Source organism: Oncorhynchus kisutch, linkage group LG22 (assembly GCF_002021735.2).
Source record: "Oncorhynchus kisutch isolate 150728-3 linkage group LG22, Okis_V2, whole genome shotgun sequence".
In the NCBI taxonomy this organism is placed as follows: Eukaryota; Metazoa; Chordata; class Actinopteri; order Salmoniformes; family Salmonidae; genus Oncorhynchus; species Oncorhynchus kisutch.
In genome coordinates, this window is record NC_034195.2 from 58,751,129 (window position 1) to 58,772,553 (window position 21,425).

The window sequence follows — 21,425 nt, forward strand, 5'->3', positions numbered from 1 at the left end:
CACACACACACACACACACACACATACATATCACACACACACACACGCACACACATACATACATACATACATACATACACATATCACACACACATAGACACACACACACACACACACACACACACACACACACACACACACACACACACACACACACACACACACACACACACACACACATATCACACACACACACACACACTTACTAAAATTCATACACATGTATTTTCTGTCTGTGTGTGTGTGTGCGCGTGCGTGTGTGTATGTGTGCGTGCGTGCGTGTTTGTGTAGGCGGAGGAGAGTCTGATGGTGGATCTCTGTACTCACTGCACGTGTTCAGTGGAGGAAGGAGCCGTTAGAAGATACAAGCTGTCCTGTCGACGCATCAGCTGTCCTGCCTGCCCTGAGGTAAGACACCTTCATCACCATCATCACCACCTTACTTACTTATGGCAGTTCATAGTTGCCGTATGTAATGTTGCTTCCGGGGTTATGGAAAGGATATGGCTACCGCTCTCGGTCGCGATGCCATTGCAGGTGAATGTGAAGTCCAATCCGGGAGCTGTATGTTCTTCCACAGCTAGGACATGTTAGGGACTGAATCTGGAGAATGAATCTGGAGATTGAATCTGGAGATTGAATCTGGAGATTGAATCTGGAAATTGAATCTGTAAATTGAATCTGGAGATCGATTCTGAAGATTGAATCTGGAGATTGAATCTGGAGATTGAATCTGGAGATTGAATCTGGAGATTGATTCTGAAGATTGATTCTGGAGAATGAATCTGGAGAATGAATCTGGAGAATGAATCTGGAGAATGAATCGGGAGATTGAATCGGGAGTTTGAATCGGGAGATTGAATCTGGAGAATGTGTAGAAGTATGGTGCGGTGGGGCCTGTGCTGGCATAACATATCTCTATGGTGGGTAGGTTGTGATTCCAGGTGGTTAACTCCGTTACATAGCAAGCTCCAAAATGAACGCTCAGCTGCAGCTGACTCGAGGTCCCCAGGTTTCATGTGACACTTCCAGCATGTCTCTTTGAGATGGTCTTCTGCCATAGAGGACATGTCGTGGTAGGTGGGGCATCCTGAGCACATGGCCCACCAAGCGCAGTTGTCGACTTGCCAGGGTTGCCTCCATACTGATGGTTTGGGTTAGGGTTAACTAGGGTTAGGGTTAACAGAGGATGAGTTAGGGTTAACAGAGGATGGGTTAGGGTTAGGGTTAACTGAGGATGGGTTAGGGTTAATGGAGGATGGGTTAGGGTTAACTAGGGTTAGGGTTAACAGAGGATGGGTTAGGGAAGGGTTAATGGAGGATGGGTTAGGGTTAACAGAGGATGGGTTAGGGTTAGGGTTAACTGAGGATGGGTTAGGGTTAGGGTTAAACTGAGGACGGGTTAGGGTTAACAGAGGATGGGTTAGGGTTAACGGAGGATGGGTTAGGGTTAACAGAGGATGGGTTAGGGTTAGGGTTATTGAGGATGGGTTAGGGTTAACAGAGGATGGGTTAGGGTTAGGGTTAACAGAGGAGGGGTTAGGGTTAACTGAGGATGGGTTAGGGTTAATGGAGGATGGGTTAGGGTTAACTGAGGATGGTTTAGGGTTAGCAGAGGATGGGTTAGGGTTAGGGTTAACGGAGGATGGGTTAAGGTTAACTGAGGATGGGTTAGGGTTAACAGAGGATGGGTTAGGGTTAATGGAGGATGGGTACGGGTTAGGGTTAATGGAGGATGGGTTAGGGTTAGGGTTAACAGAGGATGGGTTAGGGTTAACAGAGGATGGGTTAGGGTTAACAGAGGATGGGTTAGGGTTAGGGTTAACAGAGTATGGGTTAGGGTTAATGGAGGAAGGGTTAGGGTTTACGGAAGATGGGTTAGGGTTAATGGAGGATGGGTTAGGGTTAGGGTTAACGGAGGATGGGTTAGTGTTAATGGAGGACGGGTTAGGGTTAGGGTTAACTGAGGATGGGTTATGGTTAGGGATAACTGAGGATGGGTTAGGGTTAATGGAGGAAGGGTTAGGGGTTACGGAAGATGGGTTAGGGTTAATGGAGGATGGGTTAGGGTTAGGGTTAACGGAGGATGGGTTAGTGTTAACTGAGGATGGGTTAGGGTTAACAGAGGATGGGTTAGGGTTAACGGAGGATGGGTTAGGGTTAGGGTTAATGGAGGATGGGTTAGGTTTAACCGAGGATGGGTTAGGGTTAGCAGAGGATGGGTTAGGGTTAGGGTTAACGGAGGATGGGTTAAGGTTAACAGAGGATGGGATAGGGTGAACAGAGGATGGGTTAGGGTTAATGGAGGATGGGTTAGGGTTAATGGAGGATGGTTTAGGGTTAACTGAGGATGGGTTAGGGTTAATGGAGGATGGGTTAGGGTTAACAGAGGATGGGTTAGGGTTAACAGAGGATGGGTTAGGGTTAATGGAGGATGGGTTAGGGTTAACAGAGGATGGGTTAGGGTTAACTGAGTATGGGTTAGGGTTAGGGTTAACAGAGGATGGGTTAGGGTTAACAGAGGATGGGTTAGGGTTAACAGAGGATGGGTTTGGGTTAACAGAGGATGGGTTACGGTTAACAGAGGATGGGTTAGGGTTAACAGAGGATGGGTTAGGGTTAGGGTTAACAGAGGATGGGTTAGGGTTAGGGTTAACAGATGATGGGTTAGGGTTCACAGAGGATGGGTTAGGGTTCACAGAGGATGGGTTAGGGTTAACAGAGGATGGGTTAGGGTTAACTGAGGATGGGTTAGGGTTAATGGAGGATGGGTTAGGGTTAACTGAGGATGGGTTAGGGTTAACAGAGGATGGGTTAGGGTTAATGGAGGATGGGTTAGGGTTAATGGAGGATGGGTTAGGGTTAATGGAGGATGGGTTAGGGTTAACGGAGGATGGGTTATGGTTAACAGAGGATGGGTTAGGGTTAACAGAGGATGGGTTAGGGTTAACAGAGGATGGGTTAGGGTTAACAGAGGATGGGTTAGGGTTAACGGAGGATGGGTTAGGGTTAATGGAGGATGGGTTAGGGTTAATGGAGGATGGGTTAGGGTTAGGGTTAACTGAGGATGGGTTAGGGTTAATGGAGGATGGGTTAGGGTTAACTGAGGATGGGTTAGGGTTAGCAGAGGATGGTTTAGGGTTAGGGTTAACGGAGGATGGGTTAAGGTTAACAGAGGATGGGTTAGGGTTAACTGAGGATGGGTTAGGGTTAATGGAGGATAGGTTATGGTTAATGAAGGATGGGTTAGGGTTAACGGAGGATGGGTTAGGGTTAATGGAGGATGGGTTAGGGTTAATGGAGGATGGGTTAGGGTTAGGGTTAACAGAGGATGGGTTAGGGTTAACTGAGTATGGGTTAGGGTTAGGGTTAACAGAGGATGGGTTAGGGTTAACAGAGGATGGGTTAGGGTTAACGGAGGATGGGTTAGGGTTAATGGAGGATGGGTTAGGGTTAATGGAGGATGTGTTAGGGTTAGGGTTAACAGAGGATGGGTTAGGGTTAACTGAGTATGGGTTAGGGTTAACTGAGTATGGGTTAGGGTTAACAGAGGATGGGTTAGGGTTAACAGAGGATGGGTTAGGGTTAACAGAGGATGGGTTAGGGTTAACAGAGGATGGGTTAGGGTTAACAGAGGATGGGTTAGGGTTAACAGAGATTGGGTTAGGGTTAGGGTTAACAGAGGATTGGTTAGGGTTAACAGAGTATGGGTTATGGTTAGGGTTAACTGAGGATGGGTTAGGGTTCATGGAGGATGGGTTAGGGTTAACAGAGGATGGGTTAGGGTTAACTGAGTATGGGTTAGGGTTAGGGTTAACAGAGGATGGGTTAGGGTTAACAGAGGATGGGTTAGGGTTAACAGAGGATGGGTTATGGTTAGGGTTAACTGAGGATGGGTTAGGGTTCATGGAGGATGGGTTAGGGTTAACAGAGGATGGGTTAGGGTTAACTGAGTATGGGTTAGGGTTAGGGTTAACAGAGGATGGGTTAGGGTTAACCGAGGATGGGTTAGGGTTCATGGAGGATGGGTTAGGGTTAATGGAGGATGGGTTATGGTTAATGAAGGATGGGTTAGGGTTAGGGTTAACAGAGGATGGGTTAGGTTTAACAGAGGATGGGTTAGGTTTAACAGAGGATGGGTTAGGGTTAACAGAGGATGGGTTAGGGTTAACTGAGTATGGGTTAGGGTTAGGGTTAACAGAGGATGGGTTAGGGTTAACAGAGGATGGGTTAGGGTTAACAGAGGATGGGTTAGGGTTAACAGAGGATGGGTTAGGGTTAACAGAGGATGGGTTAGGGTTAACAGAGGATGGGTTACGGTTAACAGAGGATGGGTTAGGGTTAACAGAGGATGGGTTAGGGTTAGGGTTAACAGAGGATGGGTTAGGGTTAGGGTTAACAGAGGATGGGTTAGGGTTAACAGAGTATGGGTTATGGTTAGGGTTAACTGAGGATGGGTTAGGGTTCATGGAGGATGGGTTAGGGTTAACAGAGGATGGGTTAGGGTTAACTGAGTATGGGTTAGGGTTAGGGTTAATGGAGGATGAGTTAGGTTTAACTGAGGATGGGTTTAGGGTTTGGGTTAATGGAGGATGTGTTAGGGTTAACTGAGGAGGATGGGTTAGGTTTAACTGAGGATGGGTTTAGGGTTAATGGAGGATGGGTTAGGGTTAACAGAGGATGGGTTAGGGTTAACAGAGGATGGGTTAGGGTTAACAGAGGATGGGTTAGGGTTAACAGAGGATGGGTTAGGGTTAACTGAGGATGGGTTAGGGTTAACTGAGGATGGGTTAGGGTTAACAGAGGATGGGTTAGGGTTAACTGAGTATGGGTTAGGGTTAGGGTTAACAGAGGATGGGTTAGGGTTAACAGAGGATGGGTTAGGGTTAACAGAGGATGGGTTAGGGTTAACAGAGGATGGGTTTGGGTTAACAGAGGATGGGTTACGGTTAACAGAGGATGGGTTAGGGTTAACAGAGGATGGGTTAGGGTTAACAGAGGATGGGTTAGGGTTAACAGAGGATGGGTTAGGGTTCACAGAGGATGGGTTAGGGTTAACAGAGGATGGGTTAGGGTTAACAGAGGATGGGTTAGGGTTAGGGTTAACTGAGGATGGGTTAGGGTTAACAGAGTATGGGTTATGGTTAGGGTTAACTGAGGATGGGTTAGGGTTAATGGAGGATGGGTTAGGTTTAACAGAGGATGGGTTAGGGTTAACAGAGGATGGGTTAGGGTTAACTGAGTATGGGTTAGGGTTAGGGTTAACAGAGGATGGGTTAGGGTTAACAGAGGATGGGTTAGGGTTAACAGAGGATGGGTTAGGGTTAACAGAGGATGGGTTAGGGTTAACAGAGGATGGGTTACGGTTAACAGAGGATGGGTTAGGGTTAACAGAGGATGGGTTACGGTTAACAGAGGATGGGTTAGGGTTAACAGAGGATGGGTTAGGGTTAGGGTTAACAGAGGATGGGTTAGGGTTAGGGTTAACAGAGGATGGGATAGGGTTAGGGTTAACAGAGGATGGGTTAGGGTTAACAGAGTATGGGTTATGGTTAGGGTTAACTGAGGATGGGTTAGGGTTCATGGAGGATGGGTTAGGGTTAACAGAGGATGGGTTAGGGTTAACTGAGTATGGGTTAGGGTTAGGGTTAATGGAGGATGAGTTAGGTTTAACTGAGGATGGGTTTAGGGTTTGGGTAATGGAGGATGTGTTAGGGTTAACTGAGGAGGATGGGTTAGGTTTAACTGAGGATGGGTTTAGGGTTAATGGAGGATGGGTTAGGGTTAACAGAGGATGGGTTAGGGTTAACAGAGGATGGGTTAGGGTTAACAGAGGATGGGTTAGGGTTAACAGAGGATGGGTTAGGGTAACAGAGGATGGGTTAGGGTTAACTGAGGATGGGTTAGGGTAACTGAGGATGGGTTAGGGTTAACAGAGGATGGGTTAGGGTTAACTGAGTATGGGTTAGGGTTAGGGTTAACAGAGGATGGGTTAGGGTTAACAGAGGATGGGTTTAGGGTAACAGAGGATGGGTTAGGGTTAACAGAGGATGGGTTAGGGTTAACAGAGGATGGGTTAGGGTTAACAGAGGATGGGTTAGGGTTAACAGAGGATGGGTTACGGTTAACAGAGGATGGGTTAGGGTTAACAGAGGATGGGTTAGGGTTAACAGAGGATGGGTTAGGGTTAACAGAGGATGGGTTAGGGTTAACAGAGGATGGGTTAGGGTTAACAGAGTATGGGTTAGGGTTAGGGTTAACTGAGGATGGGTTAGGGTTAACAGAGTATGGGTTATGGTTAGGGTTAACTGAGGATGGGTTAGGGTTAATGGAGGATGGGTTATGGTTAGGGTTAACAGAGGATGGGTTAGGGTTCACAGAGGATGGTTAGGGTTAACAGAGGATGGGTTAGGGTTAACAGAGGATGGGTTAGGGTTAACAGAGGATGGTTAGGGTTAGGGTTAACTGAGGATGGGTTAGGGTTAACAGAGTATGGGTTATGGTTAGGGTTAACTGAGGATGGGTTAGGGTTAATGGAGGATGGGTTATGGTTAGGGTTAACAGAGGATGGGTTAGGGTTAATGGAGGAAGGGTTAGGGTTAACAGAGGATGGGTTAGGGTTAGGGTTTACGGAAGATTGGTTAGGGTTAATGGAGGAAGGGTTAGGATTAGGGATAATGGAGGATGGGTTCGGGTTAACAGAGGATGGGTTAGGATAGGGTTAACGGAGGATGTGTTAGGGTTAGGGTTAATGGAGGATGAGTTAGGTTTAACTGAGGATGGGTTTAGGGTTTGGGTTAATGGAGGATGTGTTAGGGTTAGGGTTAATGAGGATGAGTTAGGTTTAACTGAGGATAGGTTTAGGGTTTGGGTTAATGGAGGATGTGTTATGGTTAACTGAGGAGGATGGGTTAGGTTTAACTGAGGATGGGTTTAGGGTTAATGGAGGATGGGTTAGGGTTAACAGAGGATGGGTTAGGGTTAACAGAGGATGGGTTAGGGTTAACAGAGGATGGGTTAGGGTTAACAGGGTTTAACTGAGGATGGGTTAGGGTTAACAGAGGATGGGGTTAGGGTTAACAGAGGATGGGTTAGGGTTAACTGAGTATGGGTTAGGGTTAGGGTTAACAGAGGATGGGTTAGGGTAACAGAGGATGGGTTAGGGTTAACAGAGGATGGGTTAGGGTTAACAGAGGATGGGTTTTGGGTTAACAGAGGATGGGTTACGGTTAACAGAGGATGGGTTAGGGTTAACAGAGGATGGGTTAGGGTTAGGGTTAACAGAGGATGGGTTAGGGTTAGGGTTAACAGAGGATGGGTTAGGGTTAGGGTTAACAGAGGATGGGTTAGGGTTAGGGTTAACAGAGGATGGGTTAGGGTTCACAGAGGATGGGTTAGGGTTCACAGAGGATGGGTTAGGGTTCACAGAGGATGGGTTAGGGTTCACAGAGGATGGGTTAGGGTTACAGAGGATGGGTTAGGGTTAACAGAGGATGGGTTAGGGTTAGGGTTAACTGAGGATGGGTTAGGGTTAACAGAGTATGGGTTATGGTTAGGGTTAACTGAGGATGGGTTAGGGTTAATGGAGGATGGGTTATGGTTAGCGTTAACAGAGGATGGGTTAGGGTTAATGGAGGATGGGTTAGGGTTAACAGAGGATGGGTTAGGGTTAGGGTTTACGGAAGATGGGTTAGGGTTAATGGAGGAAGGGTTAGGATTAGGGATAATGGAGGATGGGTTAGGGTTAACTGAGTATGGGTTAGGGTTAGGGTTAACTGAGTATGGGTTAGGGTTAGGGTTAACTGAGTATGGGTTAGGGTTAGGGTAACAGAGGATGGGTTAGGGTTAACAGAGGATGGGTTAGGGTTAACTGAGTATGAGTTAGGGTTAGGGTTAACAGAGGATGGGTTAGGGTTAACAGAGGATGGGTTAGGGTTAACAGAGGATGGGTTAGGGTTAACAGAGGATGGGTTAGGGTTAACAGAGGATGGGTTAGGGTTAACTGAGGATGGGTTAGGGTTAACTGAGGATGGTTAGGGTTAACTGAGGATGGGTTAGGGTTAACTGAGGATGGGTTAGGGTTAACAGAGGATGGGTTAGGGTTAACTGAGTATGGGTTAGGGTTAGGGTTAACAGAGGATGGGTTAGGGTTAACAGAGGATGGGTTAGGGTTAACAGAGGATGGGTTAGGGTTAACAGAGGATGGGTTTGGGTTAACAGAGGATGGGTTAGGGGTTAACAGAGGATGGGTTAGGGTTAACAGAGGATGGGTTAGGGTTAACTGAGGATGGGTTAGGGTTAACTGAGGATGGGTTAGGGTTAACAGAGGATGGGTTAGGGTTAACTGAGTATGGGTTAGGGTTAGGGTTAACAGAGGATGGGTTAGGGTTAACAGAGGATGGGTTAGGGTTAACAGAGGATGGGTTAGGGTTAACAGAGGATGGGTTTGGGTTAACAGAGGATGGGTTACGGTTAACAGAGGATGGGTTAGGGTTAACAGAGGATGGGTTAGGGTTAACAGAGGATGGGTTAGGGTTAACAGAGGATGGGTTAGGGTTCACAGAGGATGGGTTAGGGTTAACAGAGGATGGGTTAGGGTTAACAGAGGATGGGTTAGGGTTAGGGTTAACTGAGGATGGTTAGGGTTAACAGAGTATGGGTTATGGTTAGGGTTAACTGAGGATGGGTTAGGGTTAATGGAGGATGGGTTAGGTTTAACAGAGGATGGGTTAGGGTTAACAGAGGATGGGTTAGGGTTAACTGAGTATGGGTTAGGGTTAGGGTTAACAGAGGATGGGGTTAGGGTTAACAGAGGATGGGTTAGGGTTAACAGAGGATGGGTTAGGGTTAACAGAGGATGGGTTAGGGTTAACAGAGGATGGGTTACGGTTAACAGAGGATGGGTTAGGGTTAACAGAGGATGGGTTACGGTTAACAGAGGATGGGTTAGGGTTAACAGAGGATGGGTTAGGGTTAGGGTTAACAGAGGATGGGTTAGGGTTAGGGTTAACAGAGGATGGGATAGGGTTAGGGTTAACAGAGGATGGGTTAGGGTTAACAGAGTATGGGTTATGGTTAGGGTTAACTGAGGATGGGTTAGGGTTCATGGAGGATGGGTTAGGGTTAACAGAGGATGGGTTAGGGTTAACTGAGTATGGGTTAGGGTTAGGGTTAATGGAGGATGAGTTAGGTTTAACTGAGGATGGGTTTAGGGTTTGGGTTAATGGAGGATGTGTTAGGGTTAACTGAGGAGGATGGGTTAGGTTTAACTGAGGATGGGTTTAGGGTTAATGGAGGATGGGTTAGGGTTAACAGAGGATGGGTTAGGGTTAACAGAGGATGGGTTAGGGTTAACAGAGGATGGGTTAGGGTTAACAGAGGATGGGTTAGGGTTAACCAGAGGATGGGTTAGGGTTAACTGAGGATGGGTTAGGGTTAACTGAGGATGGGTTAGGGTTAACAGAGGATGGGTTAGGGTTAACTGAGTATGGGTTAGGGTTAGGGTTAACAGAGGATGGGTTAGAGGATGGTTAGGGTTAACAGAGGATGGGTTAGGGTTAACAGAGGATGGGTTAGGGTTAACAGAGGATGGGTTAGGGTTAACAGAGGATGGGTTAGGGTTAACAGAGGATGGGTTAGGGTTAACAGAGGATGGGTTACGGTTAACAGAGGATGGGTTAGGGTTAACAGAGGATGGGTTAGGGTTAACAGAGGATGGGTTAGGGTTAACAGAGGATGGGTTAGGGTTAACAGAGGATGGGTTAGGGTTAACAGAGTATGGGTTAGGGTTAGGGTTAACTGAGGATGGGTTAGGGTTAACAGAGTATGGGTTATGGTTAGGGTTAACTGAGGATGGGTTAGGGTTAATGGAGGATGGGTTATGGTTAGGGTTAACAGAGGATGGGTTAGGGTTCACAGAGGATGGGTTAGGGTTAACAGAGGATGGGTTAGGGTTAACAGAGGATGGGTTAGGGTTAACAGAGGATGGGTTAGGGTTAGGGTTAACTGAGGATGGGTTAGGGTTAACAGAGTATGGGTTATGGTTAGGGTTAACTGAGGATGGGTTAGGGTTAATGGAGGATGGGTTATGGTTAGGGTTAACAGAGGATGGGTTAGGGTTAATGGAGGAAGGGTTAGGGTTAACAGAGGATGGGTTAGGGTTAGGGTTTACGGAAGATTGGTTAGGGTTAATGGAGGAAGGGTTAGGATTAGGGATAATGGAGGATGGGTTCGGGTTAACAGAGGATGGGTTAGGATAGGGTTAACGGAGGATGTGTTAGGGTTAGGGTTAATGGAGGATGAGTTAGGTTTAACTGAGGATGGGTTTAGGGTTTGGGTTAATGGAGGATGTGTTAGGGTTAGGGTTAATGGAGGATGAGTTAGGTTTAACTGAGGATAGGTTTAGGGTTTGGGTTAATGGAGGATGTGTTATGGTTAACTGAGGAGGATGGGTTAGGTTTAACTGAGGATGGGTTTAGGGTTAATGGAGGATGGGTTAGGGTTAACAGAGGATGGGTTAGGGTTAACAGAGGATGGGTTAGGGTTAACAGAGGATGGGTTAGGGTTAACAGAGGATGGGTTAGGGTTAACTGAGGATGGGTTAGGGTTAACAGAGGATGGGTTAGGGTTAACAGAGGATGGGTTAGGGTTAACTGAGTATGGGTTAGGGTTAGGGTTAACAGAGGATGGGTTAGGGTTAACAGAGGATGGGTTAGGGTTAACAGAGGATGGGTTAGGGTTAACAGAGGATGGGTTTGGGTTAACAGAGGATGGGTTACGGTTAACAGAGGATGGGTTAGGGTTAACAGAGGATGGGTTAGGGTTAGGGTTAACAGAGGATGGGTTAGGGTTAGGGTTAACAGAGGATGGGTTAGGGTTAGGGTTAACAGAGGATGGGTTAGGGTTAGGGTTAACAGAGGATGGGTTAGGGTTCACAGAGGATGGGTTAGGGTTCACAGAGGATGGGTTAGGGTTCACAGAGGATGGGTTAGGGTTCACAGAGGATGGGTTAGGGTTAACAGAGGATGGGTTAGGGTTAACAGAGGATGGGTTAGGGTTAGGGTTAACTGAGGATGGGTTAGGGTTAACAGAGTATGGGTTATGGTTAGGGTTAACTGAGGATGGGTTAGGGTTAATGGAGGATGGGTTATGGTTAGCGTTAACAGAGGATGGGTTAGGGTTAATGGAGGATGGGTTAGGGTTAACAGAGGATGGGTTAGGGTTAGGGTTTACGGAAGATGGGTTAGGGTTAATGGAGGAAGGGTTAGGATTAGGGATAATGGAGGATGGGTTAGGGTTAACTGAGTATGGGTTAGGGTTAGGGTTAACTGAGTATGGGTTAGGGTTAGGGTTAACTGAGTATGGGTTAGGGTTAGGGTAACAGAGGATGGGTTAGGGTTAACAGAGGATGGGTTAGGGTTAACTGAGTATGAGTTAGGGTTAGGGTTAACAGAGGATGGGTTAGGGTTAACAGAGGATGGGTTAGGGTTCATGGAGGATGGGTTAGGGTTAATGGAGGATGGGTTATGGTTAATGAAGGATGGGTTAGGGTTAGGGTTAACTGAGGATGGGTTAGGGTTAACAGAGGATGGGTTAGGGTTAACAGAGGATGGGTTAGGTTTAACAGAGGATGGGTTAGGGTTAACAGAGGATGGGTTAGGGTTAACTGAGTATGGGTTAGGGTTAGGGTTAACAGAGGATGGGATAGGGTTAGGGTTAACAGAGGATGGGTTAGGGTTAACAGAGTATGGGTTATGGTTAGGGTTAACTGAGGATGGGTTAACAGAGGATGGGTTAGGGTTAACTGAGTATGGGTTAGGGTTAACAGAGGATGGGTTAGGGTTAACAGAGGATGGGTTAGGGTTCACAGAGGATGGGTTAGGGTTAACAGAGGATGGGTTAGGGTTAACAGAGGATGGGTTAGGGTTAACAGAGGACGGGTTAGGGTTAACAGAGGATGGGTTAGGGTTAGGGTTAACTGAGGATGGGTTAGGGTTAACAGAGTATGGGTTATGGTTAGGGTTAACTGAGGATGGGTTAGGGTTAATGGAGGATGGGTTATGGTTAGGGTTAACAGAGGATGGGTTAGGGTTAATGGAGGAAGGGTTAGGGTTAACAGAGGATGGGTTATGGTTAGGGTTTACAGAAGATGGGTTAGGGTTAATGGAGGAAGGGTTAGGATTAGGGATAATGGAGGATGTGTTTGGGTTAACAGAGGATGGGTTAGGGTTAGGGTTAACGGAGATGGGTTAGGGTTAGGGTTAATGGAGGATGAGTTAGGTTTAACTGAGGATGGGTTTAGGGTTTGGGTTAATGGAGGATGTGTTAGGGTTAACTGAGGAGGATGGGTTAGGTTAACTGAGGATGGGTTTAGGGTTAATGGAGGATGGGTTAGGGTTAACAGAGGATGGGTTAGGGTTAACAGAGGATGGGTTAGGGTTAACAGAGGATGGGTTAGGGTTAACGAGGATGGGTTAGGGTTAACTGAGGATGGGTTAGGGTTAACAGAGGATGGGTTAGGGTTAACTGAGTATGGGTTAGGGTTAACTGAGGATGGGTTAGGGTTAACAGAGGATGGGTTAGGGTTAACAGAGGATGGGTTAGGGTTAACAGAGGATGGGTTTGGGTTAACAGAGGATGGGTTTACGGTTAACAGAGGATGGGTTAGGGTTAACAGAGGATGGGTTAGGGTTAGGGTTAACAGAGGATGGGTTAGGGTTAGGGTTAACAGAGGATGGGTTAGGGTTAACAGAGGATGGGTTAGGGTTCACAGAGGATGGGTTAGGGTTAACAGAGGATGGGTTAGGGTTAGGGTTAACTGAGGATGGGTTAGGGTTAATGGAGGATGGGTTATGGTTAGGGTTAACAGAGGATGGGTTAGGGTTAATGGAGGATGGGTTAGGGTTAACAGAGGATGGGTTAGGGTTAGGGTTTACGGAAGATGGGTTAGGGTTAATGGAGGAAGGGTTAGGATTAGGGATAATGGAGGATGGGTTCGTGTTAACAGAGGATGGGTTAGGGTTAGGGTTAACGGAGGATGGGTTTGGGTTAGGGTTAATGGAGGATGAGTTATGTTTACCTGAGGATGGGTTTAGGGTTTGGGTTAATGGAGGATGTGTTAGGGTTAACTGAGGATGGGTTAGGGTTAACGGAGGATGGGTTAGGGTTAGGGTTAATGGAGGATGGGTTAGGTTTAACTGAGGATGGGTTTAGGGTTAATGGAGGATGGGTTAGGGTTAACAGAGAATGGGTTAGGGTTAACAGAGGATGGGTTAGGGTTAACAGAGGATGGGTTAGGGTTAACTGAGGATGGGTTAGGGTTAACTGAGGATGGGTTAGGGTTAACGGAGGATGGGTTAGGGTTAACGGAGGATGGGTTAGGGTTAATGGAGGATGGGTTAGGGTTAATGGAGGATGGGTTAGGGTTAACAGAGGATGGGTTAGGGTTAATGGAGGATGGGTTAGGGTTAATGGAGGATGGGTTAGGGTTAGGGTTAACTGAGGATCCGTTAGGGTTAATGGAGGATGGGTTAGGGTCAGGGTTAACTGAGGATGGGTTAGGGTTAGCAGAGGATGGGTTAGGGTTAACGGAGGATGGGTTAGGGTTAACTGAGGATGGGTTAGGGTTAACTGAGGATGGGTTAGGGTTAACTGAGGATGGGTTACGGTTAACGGAGGATGGGTTAGGGTTAATGGAGGATGGGTAAGGGTTAATGGAGGATGGGTTAGGGTTAATGGAGGATGGGTTAGGGTTAATGGAGGATGGGTTAGGGATAGGGTTAACTGAGGATGGGTTAGGGTTAATGGAGGATGGGTTAGTGTTAACTGAGGATGGGTTAGGATTAGCAGAGGATGGTTTAGGGTTAGGGTTAACGGAGGATGGGTTAAGGTTAACAGAGGATGGGTTAGGGTTAACTGAGGATGGGTTAGGGTTAACAGAGGATGGGTTAGGGTTAATGGAGGATGGGTTAGGGTTAATGGAGGATGGGTTAGGGTTAACAGAGGATGGGTTAGGGTTAACAGAGGATGGGTTAGGGTTAATGGAGGATGGGTTAGGGTTAATGGAGGATGGGTTAGGGTTAATGGAGGATGGGTTAGTGTTAACTGAGGATGGGTTAGGATTAGCAGAGGATGGTTTAGGGTTAGGGTTAACGGAGGATGGGTTAAGGTTAACAGAGGATGGGTTAGGGTTAACTGAGGATGGGTTAGGGTTAACAGAGGATGGGTTAGGGTTAATGGAGGATGGGTTAGGGTTAATGGAGGATGGGTTAGGGTTAACAGAGGATGGGTTAGGGTTAACAGAGGATGGGTTAGGGTTAATGGAGGATGGGTTAGGGTTAATGGAGGATGGGTTAGGGTTAATGGAGGATGGGTTAGGGTTAACTGAGGATGGGTTAGGGTTAGGCAGTCTCTATGGGGGTGCCACAGGGTTCAATTCTCGGGCCGACTCTTTTCTCTGTGTATATCAATGATGTTGCTCTTGCTGCGGGCGATTCCCTGATCCACCTCTACGCAGACGACACCTTTCTATATACTTTCGGCCCGTCTTTGGACACTGTGCTATCTAACCTCCAAACAAGCTTCAATGCCATACAACACTCCTTCCGTGGCCTCCAACTGCTCTTAAACGCTAGTAAAACCAAATGCATGCTTTTCAACCGGTCGCTGCCTGCACCTGCATGCCCGACTAGCATCACCACCCTGGATGGTTCCGACCTAGAATATGTGGACGTCTATAAGTACCTAGGTGTCTGGCTAGACTGCAAACTCTCCTTCCAGACTCATATCAAACATCTCCAATCGAAAATCAAATCAAGAGTCGGCTTTCTATTCCGCAACAAAGCCTCCTTCACTCAAGCCGCCAAGCTTACCCTAGTAAAACTGACTATCCTACCGATCCTCGACTTCGGCGATGTCATCTACAAAATGGCTTCCAACACTCTACTCAGCAAACTGGATGCAGTCTATCACAGTGCCATCCGTTTTGTCACTAAAGCACCTTATACCACCCACCACTGCGACTTGTATGCTCTAGTCGGCTGGCCCTCGCTACATATTCGTCGCCAGACCCACTGGCTCCAGGTCATCTACAAGTCTATGCTAGGTAAAGCTCCGCCTTATCTCAGCTCACTGGTCACGATGGCAACACCCATCCGTAGCACGCGCTCCAGCAGGTGTATCTCACTGATCATCCCTAAAGCCAACACCTCATTTGGCCGCCTTTCGTTCCAGTACTCTGCTGCCTGTGACTGGAACGAATTGCAAAAATCGCTGAAGTTGGAGACTTTTATCTCCCTCACCAACTTCAAACATCAGCTATCTGAGCAGCTAACCGATCGCTGCAGCTGTACATAGTCTATTGGTAAATAGCCCACCCTTTTCACCTACCTCATCCCCATACTGTTTTTATTTATCAACTTTTCTGCTCTTCTGCACACCTATATCTCTACCTGTACATGACCATCTGATCATTTATCACTCCAGTGTTAATCTGCAAAATTGTAATTATTTGCCTACCTCCTCATGCCTTTTGCACACATTGTATATAGACCCCCCCTTTGTTTTCTACTGTGTTATTGACTTGTTAATTGTTTACTCCATGTGTAACTCTTTGTTGTCTGCTCACACTGCTATGCTTTATCTTGGCCAGGTCGCAGTTGCAAATGAGAACTTGTTCTCAACTAGCCTACCTGGTTAAATAAAGGTGTTCAACTAGCCTACCTGGTTAAATAAAGGTGTTCAACTAGCCTACCTGGTTAAATAAAGGTGAAATAAATAATAAAAAATATAAAAAAATAGGGTTAACTGAGGATGGGTTAGGGTTAATAGAGGATGGGTTAGGGTTAAGAGATGGGTTCGGGTTAACAGAGGATGGGTTCGGGTTAACAGAGGATGGGTTCGGGTTAACAGAGGATGGGTTAGGGTTAACAGAGGATGGGTTAGGGTTATGGTTAACAGAGGATGGGTTAGGGTTAACTAAGGATGGGTTAGGGTTAACTAAGGATGGGTTAGGGTTAACAGAGTATGGGTTATGGTTAGGGTTAACTGAGGATGGGTTAGGGTTAATGGAGGATGGGTTAGGGTTAACAGAGGATGGGTTAGGGTTAGGGTTAACAGAGGATGGGTTAGGGTTAACAGAGGATGGGTTAGGGTTAACAGAGAATGGGTTAGGGTTAACAGTGGATGGGTTAGGGTTAACAGAGGATGGGTTAGGGTTAACCGAGGATGGGTTAGGGTTAACAGAGGATGGGTTAGGGTTAGGGTTAACTGAGGATGTGTTAGGGTTAGGGTTAATGGGGAATGGGTTAGGGTTAACAGAGGATGGGTTAGGGTTAATGGAGGATGGGTTAGGTTTAACTGAGGATGGGTTTAGGGTTAATGGAGGATGGGTTAGGGTTAACAGAGGATGGGTTAGGGTTAACGGAGGATGGGTTAGGGTTAACTGAGGATGGGTTAGGGTTAATTGAGGTTGGGTTGGGGATAACAGAGGATGGGTTAGGGTTAATGGAGGATGGGTTAGGGTTAATGGAGGATGGGTTAGGGTTAATGGAGGATGGGTTAGGGTTAATGGAGGATGGGTTAGGGTTAACTGAGGATGGGTTAGGGTTAACTGAGGATGGGTTAGGGTTAATGGAGGATGGGTTAGGGTTAATGGAGGATGGGTTAGGGTTAACGGAGGATGGGTTAGGGTTAATGGAGGATGGGTTAGGGTTAATGGAGGATGGGTTAGGGTTAATGGAGGATGGGTTAGGGTTAATGGAGGATGGGTTAGGGTTAATGGAGGATGGGTTAGGGTTAACAGAGGATGGGTTAGGGTTAACTGAGTATGGGTTAGGGTTAAGGTTAACAGAGGATGGATTAGGGTTAACAGAGGATGGGTTAGGGTTAACAGAGGATGGGTTAGAGTTAACAGAGGATGGGTTAGGGTTAGGGTTAACTGAGGATGGGTTAGGGTTAACAGAGGATGGGTTAGGGTTAGGGTTAACTGAGGTTTGGTTAGGGTTAACAGAGTATGGGTTATGGTTAGGGTTAACTGAGGATGGGTCAGGGTTAGGGTTAATGGAGCATGGGTTAGGGTTAATGGAGGATGGGTTAGGATTAGGGTTAATGGAGGACGGGTTAGGGTTAACAGAGGATGGGTTAGGGTTAACAGAGGATGGGTTAGGGTTAACGGAGGATGGGTTAGGGTTAACTGAGGATGGGTTAGGGTTAGGGTTAACGGAAGATGTGTTAGGGTTAGGGTTAATGGAGGATGTGTTAGGTTTAACTGAGGATGGGTTTAGGGTTAGGGTTAATGGAGGATGGGTTAGGGTTAACTGAGGATGGGTTAGGGTTAGGGTTAATGGAGGATGGGTTAGGGTTAACTGAGGATGGGTTAGGGTTGGGGTTAACAGAGGATGGGTTAGGGTGAACTGAGGATGTGTTAGGGTTAAGAGAGGATGGGTTAGGGTCAACAGAGGATGGGTTCGGGTTAACAGAGGATGGGTTAGGGTTAACAGAGGATGGGTTAGGGTTAACAGAGGATGGGTTAGGGTTAACAGAGGATGGGGTCGGGTTAACAGAGGATGGGTTAGGGTTAACAGAGGATGGGATAGGGTTATGGTTAACAGAGGATGGGTTAGGGTTAACTGAGGATGGGTTAGGGTTAACAGAGTATGGGTTATGGTTAGGGTTAACTGAGGATGGGTTAGGGTTAATGGAGGATGGGTTAGGGTTAACAGAGGATGGGTTAGGGTTAACTGAGTATGGGTTAGGGTTAGGGTTAACAGAGGATGGGTTAGGGTTAACAGAGGATGGGTTAGGGTTAACAGAGAATGGGTTAGGGTTAACAGAGGATGGGTTAGGGTTAACAGAGGATGGGTTAGGGTTAACCGAGGATGGGTTAGGGTTAACAGAGGATGGGTTAGGGTTAGGGTTAACTGAGGATGGGTTAGGGTTAACAGAGTATGGGTTATGGTTAGGGTTAATGGAGGATGGGTTATGGTTAACAGAGGATGGGTTAGGGTTAATGGAGGAAGGGTTAGGGTTAACAGAGGATGGGTTAGGGTTAATGGAGGAAGGGTTAGGGTTAACAGAGGATGGGTTAGGGTTAATGGAGGATGGGTTAGGTTTAACTGAGGATGGGTTTAGGGTTAATGGAGGATGGGTTAGGGTTAACAGAGGATGGGTTAGGGTTAACGGAGGATGGGTTAGGGTTAACTGAGGATGGGTTAGGGTTAATTGAGGTTGGGTTGGGGATAACAGAGGATGGGTTAGGGTTAATGGAGGATGGGTTAGGGTTAATGGAGGATGGGTTAGGGTTAATGGAGGATGGGTTAGGGTTAATGGAGGATGGGTTAGGGTTAACTGAGGATGGGTTAGGGTTAACTGAGGATGGGTTAGGGTTAATGGAGGATGGGTTAGGGTTAATGGAGGATGGGTTAGGGTTAACGGAGGATGGGTTAGGGTTAATGGAGGATGGGTTAGGGTTAATGGAGGATGGGTTAGGGTTAATGGAGGATGGGTTAGGGTTAATGGAGGATGGGTTAGGGTTAATGGAGGATGGGTTAGGGTTAACAGAGGATGGTTAGGGTTAACTGAGTATGGGTTAGGGTTAAGGTTAACAGAGGATGGATTAGGGTTAACAGAGGATGGGTTAGGGTTAACAGAGGATGGGTTAGAGTTAACAGAGGATGGGTTAGGGTTAGGGTTAACTGAGGATGGGTTAGGGTTAACAGAGGATGGGTTAGGGTTAGGGTTAACTGAGGTTTGGTTAGGGTTAACAGAGTATGGGTTATGGTTAGGGTTAACTGAGGATGGGTCAGGGTTAGGGTTAATGGAGCATGGGTTAGGGTTAATGGAGGATGGGTTAGGATTAGGGTTAATGGAGGACGGGTTAGGGTTAACAGAGGATGGGTTAGGGTTAACGGAGGATGGGTTAGGGTTAACTGAGGATGGGTTAGGGTTAGGGTTAACGGAAGATGTGTTAGGGTTAGGGTTAATGGAGGATGTGTTAGGTTTAACTGAGGATGGGTTTAGGGTTAGGGTTAATGGAGGATGGGTTAGGGTTAACTGAGGATGGGTTAGGGTTAGGGTTAATGGAGGATGGGTTAGGGTTAACTGAGGATGGGTTAGGGTTGGGGTTAACAGAGGATGGGTTAGGGTGAACTGAGGATGTGTTAGGGTTAAGAGAGGATGGGTTAGGGTCAACAGAGGATGGGTTCGGGTTAACAGAGGATGGGTTAGGGTTAACAGAGGATGGGTTAGGGTTAACAGAGGATGGGTTAGGGTTAACAGAGGATGGGGTCGGGTTAACAGAGGATGGGTTAGGGTTAACAGAGGATGGGATAGGGTTATGGTTAACAGAGGATGGGTTAGGGTTAACTGAGGATGGGTTAGGGTTAACAGAGTATGGGTTATGGTTAGGGTTAACTGAGGATGGGTTAGGGTTAATGGAGGATGGGTTAGGGTTAACAGAGGATGGGTTAGGGTTAACTGAGTATGGGTTAGGGTTAGGGTTAACAGAGGATGGGTTAGGGTTAACAGAGGATGGGTTAGGGTTAACAGAGAATGGGTTAGGGTTAACAGAGGATGGGTTAGGGTTAACAGAGGATGGGTTAGGGTTAACCGAGGATGGGTTAGGGTTAACAGAGGATGGGTTAGGGTTAGGGTTAACTGAGGATGGGTTAGGGTTAACAGAGTATGGGTTATGGTTAGGGTTAATGGAGGATGGGTTATGGTTAACAGAGGATGGGTTAGGGTTAATGGAGGAAGGGTTAGGGTTAACAGAGGATGGGTTAGGGTTAATGGAGGAAGGGTTAGGGTTAACAGAGGATGGGTTAGGGTTAGGGTTTACGGAAGATGGGTTAGGGTCAATGGAGGAAGGGTTAGGATTAGGGTTAATGGAGGATGGGTTAGGATTAACAGAGTATGGGTTAGGGTTAACGGAGGATGGGTTAGGGTTAACGGAGGATGGGTTAAGGTTAACAGAGGATGGGTTAGGGTTAACTGAGGATGGGTTAGGGTTAACTGAGGTTGGGTTAGGGTTAACAGAGGATGGGTTAGGGTTAATGGAGGATGGGTTAGGGTTAACGGAGGATGGGTGAGGGTTAATGGAGGATGGGTTAGGGTTAATGGAGGATGCGTTAGGGTTAATGGAGGATGGGTTAGGGTTAGGGTTAACTGAGGATGGGTTAGGGTTAACAGAGGATGGGTTAGGGTTAACTGAGTATGGGTTAGGGTTAAGGTTAACAGAGGATGGGTTAGGGTTAACAGAGGATGGGTTAGGGTTAACAGAGGATGGGTTAGGGTTAACAGAGGATGGGTTAGGGTTAGGGTTAACTGAGGATGGGTTAGGGTTAATTGAGGATGGGTTAGGGTTAATGGAGGATGGGTTAGGGGTAGGGTTAACTGAGGATGGGTTAGGGTTAACAGAGGATGGGTTAGGGTTAACAGAGGATGGGTTAGGGTTAACTGAGTATGGGTTAGGGTTAGGGTTAACAGAGGATGGGTTAGGGTTAACAGAGGATGGGTTAGGGTTAACAGAGGATGGGTTAGGGTTAACAGAGGATGGGTTAGGGTTAGGGTTAACTGAGGATGGGTTAGGGTTAGGGTTAATGCAGGATGGGTTAGGGTTAACAGAGGATGGGTTAGGGTTAGGGTTAACTGAGGATGGGTTAGGGTTAACTGAGGATGGGTTAGGGTTAATGGAGAATGGGTTAGGGTTAACAGAGGATGGGTTAGGGTTAACAGAGGATGGGTTAGGGTCAGGGTTAACTGAGGATGGGTTAGGGTTAGGGTTAACGGAAGATGTGTTAGTGTTAGGGTTAATGGAGGATGTGTTAGGTTTAACTGAGGATGGGTTTAGGGTTAGTGTTAATGGAGGATGGGTTAGGGTTAACAGAGGATGGGTTAGGGTTAACTGAGGATGGGTTAGGGTTAACTGAGGATGGGTTAGGGTTAATGGAGAATGGGTTAGGGTTAATGGAGAATGGGTTAGGGTTAACTGAGGATGGGTTACGGTTAACAGAGTATGGGTTAGGGTTAGGGTTAACAGAGGATGGGCTAGGGTTAGGGTTAATGGAGGATGGGTTAGGGTTAGGGTTAATGGAGGATTGGCTAGGGTTAGGGTTAACTGAGGATGATGTTAACTGAGTATGGGTTGATGACCTCAGTTTTCCTGGGTTAGTCAGTTTCCTGTAGGCCAATGGAAAGGGTTATGATGGGTTATTGTTAGGGTTAACAGAGGAGTGGTTAGGGTTAACAGAGGATGGGTTAGGGTTAGGGTTAACTGAGGATGGGTTAGGGTTAATGGAGGATGGGTTAGGGTTAATGGAGGATGGGTTAGGGTTAACTAGGGTTAGGGTTAACAGAGGATGGGTTAGGGTTAACTGAGAATGGGTTAGGGTTAGCAGAGGATGGGTTAGGGTTAGGGTTAACGGAGGATG

The 21,425-nt window shown here is 46.9% G+C and overlaps 1 protein-coding gene across 1 annotated transcript in view; it reads left to right on the forward strand.

Annotated features, from left to right (window-relative positions):
- vwf (von Willebrand factor) overlaps positions 1–21,425 on the forward strand; it is a 169,092-nt gene that overhangs the window by 133,231 nt on the left and 14,436 nt on the right. Inside the window, exon 49 of the mRNA XM_031801117.1 lies at positions 292–408. Coding sequence (XP_031656977.1) covers positions 292–408 — 117 coding nt within the window. The remainder of the gene's footprint in view (positions 1–291; positions 409–21,425) is intronic.